General features: G+C 39.6%; 1 protein-coding gene across 2 annotated transcripts in view; it reads right to left on the reverse strand.

Annotated features, from left to right (window-relative positions):
* The window catches only part of MYBPC3 (myosin binding protein C3), a 110,582-nt gene that overhangs the window by 26,053 nt on the left and 75,113 nt on the right, over positions 1-9,416 (reverse strand). For both annotated transcript variants that reach the window (XM_042446640.1, XM_042446639.1), the window contains exons 23-24: positions 6,986-7,090; positions 426-614 (exon numbers count right to left, since the gene is read on the reverse strand). In XM_042446640.1, the coding sequence (XP_042302574.1) occupies positions 426-614; positions 6,986-7,090 (294 nt within the window). The remainder of the gene's footprint in view (positions 1-425; positions 615-6,985; positions 7,091-9,416) is intronic.

Raw genomic sequence — 9,416 nt, forward strand, 5'->3', positions numbered from 1 at the left:
TAGAAAATAATTCCATGGATATTTTCTTAACAAGCTATCCTTGCAGCTCCATGGGGGTGGGCAGATTAATGGAGCACTGGGTGGTATACTATGATATGTGCACCCATAATGGAACAGGGGAAGCTGAGAGGCAATGGGAGGTCGCTGTCAATTAGTTCCCCTCTCTCATCCAGACCCAGCTTGTTTCTCACACTTCTAATTTTAACAGTTAGAAATTCATCAGCAATTTTATGAAATTGGAACCACCCTGCTCCCATTTGCAAGGTGCGTGTAAGAAAAAGGGTTAGAAGTTGTAAAACAGAATAAGCAGTCAGCTGTCTTAAATATTGGGACTTTTAGGTGGAGAAAGAAAACAGACCCGTGTTTGTATGTCTCTCTTTTCCTCCTTTTGGAGATTTTAGAAGTAACACACTGTTGACACTCACCAATTGGCATGAAGGGCTGTGAAGCAGGACTGGGCCGGGACATACCCACAGAATTCACAGCATAAATCCGCATTTCATAAACAACTCCTTCAATCATTCTCTTTGCTTCATAGGTCAGGTCCTTCAGGAGATCAAAGTTCAGCCTCATCCACCTGTAGCTTTTCTTCTTCTTCCTTTCTAAGATGTACCCTGCAAATGGAAAAGAGCAGAATTGGGATGGAGGGCCAGTTGCTGCAGAGCCTGATCTACAAAAGATACAAGTGCAAAGCAATTTTGTATTTACACTCTCCTAGACCAGTTTTTTAAAAAATAAAAATACCACACACGTATTTCAGAGCTTTCACCATTCAGTTGCTGTGTCCCTGGATTAAGGCGAACAGCTGATAAAAGAATAATTAACTGATCAACCATCTGTTTTTCAGCTAACTAAACAAGTTAAATTAGTTGAAATTAGCAAAGCCATTAAAGGAGTGTCAAACTGGAGGGAGAGTGAGGCCTGCCAGCTCCATCAGGCCTGGCCTGAACTAAGAAGAAGAGCCCTCCCTCCAGTCCATCTGCCTTGGTCCAGGCCTCATAGGGAGAGAAGAACTGCTGGACCTGATCCCCTTCCCCACCACATTCCCTTCTCCTTTTGTGTCATGTCTTTTTAGATTGTAAGCCCAAGGGCAAGGAACTGTCTAATTAAAAATAATAATTGTAAGCCGCTCTGATAGCCTTTAGAGCTGAAGGGCAGGGTATAAGTACTCTAATAAATAATAAAATAAAATAAATAATAATAACCTAAATCAATCAATGCATGCAATCACATCTAAACTAATGTATGCACATGGAACCGTTATGTTAGCTAATTTATCATACCCTCTTCCTACTGCTGCCTCCTTTGGCCCCCCAAAAAGCCTCTCTTGAGTGAGAAACTTACTGGCAATAGTGAATGGGATAAAGTATTTGGTGTTGGGGGAGCGGCTAAAAAAATTATATATCCACTATACTGTCATTGCACTTTGATACCTCCTTAACTGTAATGCTCCATCCTATGGGGTCCTGGGGTACAAAGTTTGGAAAGGTACTTATAATGTTCTGCTAGACAACTCTAATGCTGTAGTTCAAGGGTGTGCACTAGATCTCTCCAGCGCAGAATTCTAAATACCTCCTCAAACGAGAGCTAAGCAGTCTGATGCCTTTCAGATGGACTACAACATCTAACCACTTATTCAGAATTGTGAGAGTTTTCATCTAAAATATTTGGAGGGCACCAGGTTGTCTACAACTGTCCTAGCACAAGGTCTCCCTATGTTCTCACTGGTTTGAAACTTCAACACAGGTGCCCTTTTGAAATATTTAACAAAGAGTGAGGTTACTTATATTTCATTAAGAAAATAAGTAGAGATTAATCTCATTGTTATAATCACATCCATTGATTAAGTGAATATAATCAAATATAATTAAATCCATTATTCTCCGTTTCATACTACTTGTTCTTAAGAAAATAGACTGGGTCTAATTTAACTCATAATCTCACTGAATTCACTCCGGCTGCATCTGCGCTGCAGAAATAATCCAGTTTGACACTCCTTTAACTACCATGGCTCAAGGCTATGGAATTCTGGGAACTGCCATTTTGTGACACATTTAGCCTTCTCTGTCAGAGAAGTCTGGTGCCACAACAAACTACAAATGTTGTGTGGTGTCAACTCTGATTATTGCTGTAGTGCAGACACAGTAACTATAGATTGTTTTGCTTACTCTTCTAATAAGCAGTCTGATAATATGCATGTTAACACAGGATTTTTTTCTTTTTTATGAGGTCTACTGACATAAATTTGCAGAGGACTGGCTTTGGGATCTTTCCGTGGATCCAGTTCAAAACAACTATGGTCCATTTCTCCTGCTTTGGAGGTAGTCTGGATCTCAGTTGTGACTATTCTGTCCTCTTGCAGGGACGTAGCCAAGGGGGGGTCCTTGGAGTCTGGACCCCCCTTCCATTAGAAAAATGAATGGTGCATGCTGCTGCGCTGCCGCACTCGAGCCCCATTATAATGGTGGCACTTAGTCTGGAAACCTCCCCCCTTCCTAAAATCCTGGCTACATCCCTGCCTCTTGTCTAATATATCATGTGAGTCTCTAGAGAAGAAGCAGTCTTAACTGAGCCATTGATAGTATGGTAGATACTGCTAATATCATTTTTCAGAAATGCTTCTAGGAATCTTAGCCAAGTTTAAATGTTCCTGGAAAAGGAATGCTTCCCAACAAAGGCCAAGGGGAAAGCTGATAATCATGTGCAGACTTACAGATTGGAAGACCTCTCACTCAATACCTATCAAGGATATGGATAATGGAAACAAGACCTGTAAACAAGCTGAACATCAGCTCTGTCCTTACATTTCCTGTAATCTAATTTACTGGACCCAACAGAAGCATTTGGTCTATTAAGGGCTCACTCACTTGTAAATCTACTAAAATAATATATGACTTATGAGCTATCAACCAAATAGGTCATTCCTTAATTAAGACATACATTAATTACGAGATCTAAGCTTCAAATCTCTGCATAGAGTGCCAAGGCAGATATAAATGTTCCTCCACTAGTTTCTGTATACTTCTAATTTTAAACTCAAAATGTATCTCTTTACTGGAAAGTTTGGCTTTATTGGCCTGTCTCTAAACTGAAAAATTCCAAACACACACAGAATTAGAAATACAATGCATTTTGTCATACACTAAGAGTAGACCCACTGAAATCAATGGGAGTTAACACAACTGCAACTGGTTTAGGTCCCAGTAATTCTAATGGTTCTGTAATAGGTATGACTAAGGGTGTATCCACACTGCACAGTTACAGTCGTTTGATAACACTTTATCTTTTGTGGCTGTGTCCCATACAAATCTGGGGTTTGTAGTTTGGTGAGGTACCATATATAGGTGACTATAAATTACTTCATTTATAAGTTGAGGGCAAGTTTGGGGGCCAAAATTATGGCTTGTGATATGACCCATGGATAAGTTGAGGGTACAGGGCATGAAATGTACCAAAGATTGTAAAGGATGAAGCAAAGGGAAACAATGGCAAAGACAAAATTTGAACAAGCATAACTGTTTGTGCTCACTCTAAAGGCTTGATGAGTGAGAGAGCAGAGGGGGTGAGTACTTCTTTTAGGTGCTCTCAGGATGGATTAAGCTCTTGCCTTTCACCAGGAGATGGTTCCTTTTTTGATAAGAGTTAAAGTACAGTACTTTGATCCATGGATAAGTCAACCCAGTTTTTTGGGAGTCAGGTTTTTTTTTACTAAAACTTCTAGATTTATACATGAGTATATACAGCATTTAATATCCCACACTCCATTAAGCTCTGCACTGTAGCTCTCTGACACATTTCCTAATATCTCACTAAACTACAAATTGCAAGATCTCATAGGGTAGAGTTATGGCAGTTACTGCTGTCAAAGCAATATAAGTATGTAGTGTGGAAACCACCATACTCTGGACCTATTGAATGAATCTGATAAAACTTCCTACATTTTGAATATTGATTTGGGCTTTGTGTGGCATAATCCTCTACTATAACAGAAGTGGAGTTTGGAAAAATAACTCATCACCTTATACATTTCAGTTTTTGAAGATTGATTTGTTGCTGATTATTCATAATGTTTTTAAAGGTAACTCTTTGTAGTGCTTCTTACAGTTTTATACTATTTTACTTGGAACACAGAAGTGATCAGAGAATGCCATAAAACTTGGGAAATTACTGTAAAAATGCCTCAAAATGCCATTAAAACTCTCTAGAAACTGTCACTTTTTGTACCAATAAAATAATTTAATCTTTTGTGATCATGTTCTTTTTGTATGTAGAGAGATCTTGTAGCACCTTTGATAGTGATTAAGGAAAGAAGTTGGCAGTATGAGCATTCGTAGACATAAGTCTACTTACTCAGATGCATTGGAGACTAATACTGCTATATCTTTGAATTCATATTCATTTTGAAATGTGAGTTCATTGTGCTCTCTTTTTTTAAAGTAACTTTTCTTGCAATTTGGAAGCATGCATCACTTTGTCATTTACTCTAATCAATATGTTGAGGCTCGAAGCCTTGCATCACAACTGATAGCAAGAAAACCTTCATCTGTGAATGAAAGAGAGCCATTTTCACTTCAAGTTTCATGTTATTATTAATATAATCTTATGATTCAATTTAGAGATGTCAAATCTTATTCAAATATGCCTTAGTCAATTTCTTTTTATGCAGAGGACTGTTATTTATGGAAGTATATGCCCTACTAGAACCACTTAGGTTCTGTGGTATAATATCACTTTTTGTGGTCTTTGTCTATAATCTCACAACAAGGCTAAAGAGACTTAAGCCAATTGATTTCATTCATTTCAATAAACTTAACTGTGCCAACACTTGGGATTGTGGCTGTTAACACCAGCTGGTTCTGATGACAGTTTCTTCCTGTTCTCCTCTCTTGATACGTGATACACCTATTAGTGACCTTGCTCAAGGGTAGTCTTAACTCAGTGAACTGTGTCCTGGGGAAAAGCTGCATTGCACATTATAGGACTAACAGAAGAAAGAGAAATAATGCTGTGCTCCCTCTTTATGTTCCTTCTGTTTAAGGTCCAAGGTTGCAGGAGGAAAAGCAGGGATGTGGAACATAGGTTTCCACTCAGCATTCCCCAGGAACACCAATCACTCCCACTTCCTTGTCACCAATTTTACATAAAGGTTGAGTCTCCCTTATCAGGAATTCTGAAATACTCCAAAAACCAAAACCTTTTCCATGGGTGGCTGAGGTAATGACAGCTTTGCTTTCTGATGATTCAGTGTACACCCACTGAAATTATTAAAACTATTGTATAAAATTACCTTCACGCTTTGTGTCTAAGGTATATATGAAATATAAATAAATTCTGTGATTAGACCTGGGTCCCATCTCCAAGATATCTCATTATGTATGTATATGCAAATATGGGTATTCCAAAATCCAAAACAAATCTGAAATCAAAAACACTTCTGGTTCCAAATATTTTGGATAAAGGAGATTCAACCTTTAGTACACTAGACCAACCTTTGATGGGGCAGGAAGTGTACACTTGTCCTTTACATGACAGAAATATACACATAAGAAAACATAAAGAGGTAACCGAGCAATGCAGGTCTATTTTATAATTCTGGGAGGTTTTTTTTTTAATGAGCAGATCAAAATTATTCTCAGCCTTGATACTGGCTGGCATCCTACCTTGCAGTTATGGAATTGTAACTTAGCTATATTATGTATTCATCTAACTAGTTATGTTACATATTCATGATTTTGGCAGTATGGCCATGATCATAAATGGTCCCCAAAACCCAACTTAAACTCCAGGGAGCTGCTCCAAGGAATTGAGGTCTGTGGTGTGATCAAGTGAGGCACTTCAGGATGACTCAAGCTTGCCTGCTTGGGCCAAATAAACCAGCCTAACCGCGTTCTCTTGGTGGGGAGTCCACACAATACAGAGCCCAATCCCCACGTCTGATGTGAACAGACTGGACGAAATTCAGCTCCAAGCACCAAGTATGCATCTATTCTGACACTGGGAGGCAGTACCTGCTCTGCTGTCTGGTGCAGCCATTGCTGCTTCACATTACTCCTCTGAGGTCAGAACAAGGTGCCCAGCCATGGAGGGTGTAAGGAGTTGAGGTTCATACTGGGTGATATCCTAAGGGGGGGGGGGGGTGACACTATTGCTCTTCAAACCTCTGCCTTTGGACAGAATTCACCTGTGTCCCTTTAAAATGCTGGTGTGAGTAGGGTGAGACTTAGTGGGAGGAGACTGGAGATGCCCCCATTTTAAATTTTAATTAAAAAAATTAAAAAATATTTTAAAACATCAAATTTTACCAAATTTTCACTTTAGCCACATGAAACTATGTATATGTATATGTAAATGCATTTAAGATGTGGATATGATATTGTAATTTGAAGGTATAATTTTAATTTTTATGTAAAAACTATTCCCATTACATTCAGTAATATACAGGGATTATGATTGAGAAACATTAATAAAAAGAAAATGACTAAGGATTCTATATGGGTGTGGTATGGGAGGAGGTCAATGGGGAAGGGGTGACACTAGAGTTACCGCACTGGGTGACACCAAACCTAGTGACGCTACTGAACTCAAAGAGATGCACAAAAGCAGTTGCCCTGCCCCAGATAGGGAAGTGGGACACACATGTGAACAACCACCTAGAATTAGAACAGAGGGTCTGAGCAAACAGGAGGAGCTCTGGGACCAGAATACTCCAGGTTACATCTGGAATAACCTGGCCAGTGCAGACAGAGCCTCGGCCAGCCTTTCCCCACCTTTGTGGGTGGGAGGTGTTGGTTGTATCATCCTGAAGTAACCTGTTTGACCATGCTGCAGACCTCTGTCACTTGGAGTGGCTAGTGGAGATTAAAGTTAGTTGTGGTGTGTGTGCGTGTGTGTGTCAATTTGTGGCCATGTTTATGTAGCTATGAATGTGAAACAGGGTCTTGGCCATTTTTTAAAAGTGTCCTGTGGTGATGATAGTAACTCTTACCTAGTACTGGCTGTCCTCCATCATACGTAGGAGGCTGCCACTGCACTGTACAGTTATCCTCACCAACATTGGTGATTTTGGGAGCCTTAGGTGGGTCAGGTACATCTGAAGAAAGACAAAGGGAGAGAAGTAAGAAACAAGAGAAGCTTTCAAAGAAATTGTGATCTGGTTATTTTCTTTTAAAAATATTTTTGATGTTCAATATTTCTTTCACTATAGATTCACTTTTTATACTTAATCCATAGAATTGGCTGCATGAAAGCCACTAATATAAATAACTGGAACAGATGCTTAGACAAACTCACTGTCAATGAGTACAGTCACTACAGCTGCATGCAGCCTAAGAATACTAGCCACTAGGGAGAAACAGCAACCTGTTTATGGTTCTGCCAGAGTCATCTGCATGGCCACTGGCCTAAGATGGACTAGATATGCCTCCTACCCAGTCCAGTCCTGATCTTCTTATGGTCCATCCCCATACAACTAGATTTATGCATGCATATTAGTGTCTCCCATTACAACTAGAACAAGTTCAATGATTTTATCAAATGACTTAAAGCCCCTTAGTAGCTTTTTAAAATTTATTTGTTTGTAAGATACATTTGTTAATTCTATTTGTATTCAGCATGGTTGAAATTCTTTTGAAGAAATTTTGGTCTTAAACGAAAGCCAAGAGTTAAAATATTGACATAACAAATGTTTTAAAACTTCTATAAGAGGACCAAGGCTGTAAACCAGGGTGGGTAACTGGGCAGCGGGCATTTCCACTTCTCTGTGCCCACCTGGCAGGCTGCATCAGTCGTAATGTCACCAGCTGTCATTTTTGCCCATTTTGGGACCCTTTATGCTTTGTTTTGGATATTTTTGGGGGGAGGGGTTCTGGAAAGTTAAGAGGAAAGCAAAAGGTAAAGGCAAAGGTTTCCCCTTTGACATGGTTGTCAAGTCATGTCTGACTGTAGAAGGTGGTGCTCATCTCTGATACTAAGCCGAGAGAGTCAGTGTTGTCAAAGATGATTCTGTGGTCATGTGGCCAGCATGACTAAACACCAAGGTGTACAGAATGCTTTTACCTTCCCACCAAAGTGGTATCTATTTATCTACTTTCACTTTTATATACTTTCAAACTGCTAGGTTGGCAGAAGCTGAGACTAATGACAGTAGTTCACTCTGTCAGGGTCTCAAACTGCCAATCTGCCAACCTTGTGGTTGTCAGAGTCGGCATCTTAACAGCTAAGCCATTGCATCCCTAAGAGAGGAAACCAAACCACCACATTTTCAGGCAGTTTTGGCAGCTTTTGGATGTTTGGGAATCAAAAACGTTGTCTGAAAATCAGCCCAAATTATTTTAAATTGTTTTTGAGGGGGCCTGAGGACTTCTGGAGGTCTCAATGGCTACATGTGACCCATAGGCCACCCTTGCCATACACTGACATACACATGACATTATGATACCTTATCAGGTCACGAAGGGAAAAAACTCAACTATTGTGGCTAGTACAATAGAGAGAGACAATGAAAAAGGCATAAAGTTTTTCTCAGATCTTTCCTTCTCCTAAGTCACTATGTTGTCATTCTTAAAGCCTCATTGAAATTAAGACAAAAAGAAATTAGGGGCGGTGTGAGAATTTGTGAAGGTTATTTTACTTCATTTTGTGTTTTTTAAGTAATGTAAATAATTTTACTTAGGCTATGTCAGCTTAGGCCATCAGGGATTCCAATAAACAAATTTGCTGCTGCCATAGGATTTGTTGTCAAAATTTGCTAGGAACCACAGCAGCTCTCAGTTCTGCAAGAGGCAGCCAGAGATTCTTCCTGATCCACATAACAGAGCTTCAGGAGACTTCCCCTCTTTCATGTATTACAGTATATGAGTGTATTTTAATGGTTTTATAGTGTAGTATTTTAACTGCTGGTTTAATGTTTTTTTTTAAAAAAAATGTGTTTTGTAGTTTAACATGTTGTACCCTGGCTTGAGCCTTGAGGAGAGGTGGGAAAGCAACAACAACAGCAATTTCATTAAAGGAACAGCAAGCAGAAAAGAAAGGGGCAAATGGCAATAACTCTGGTGGCACCCATGGCAGCAGCCAAGTGTGCAGCAGTAAAAGTGCTGCAAGAGCCACAAGAAAGGGCTGCAAGGACCAAATACAGACGAATGAACACATACTGCATGCCCCTGGTTTAGTCAATTCATTAATAGAAAAACCTTCCAATTAACCAACAAGGAGTTCACCATTAACAGGACATCAGACTGAAAAGAAACAGTTAATTATTTTAATACAATAAGTGGCCTTGCCTCTTCTCATTTTTTCATACATGCAGGAATACCCATTCTAAGATGGTGTTTGCTGCAATATGTGTTTGTCCTCACAGGCAAACACAATATTTTCTCCTCTATCCTTCTCCCCTTCTCTCCCCAGCTGCTGCCCCCTTC

The sequence above is a fragment of the Sceloporus undulatus genome, chromosome 1, assembly GCF_019175285.1.
Source record: "Sceloporus undulatus isolate JIND9_A2432 ecotype Alabama chromosome 1, SceUnd_v1.1, whole genome shotgun sequence".
In the NCBI taxonomy this organism is placed as follows: Eukaryota; Metazoa; Chordata; class Lepidosauria; order Squamata; family Phrynosomatidae; genus Sceloporus; species Sceloporus undulatus.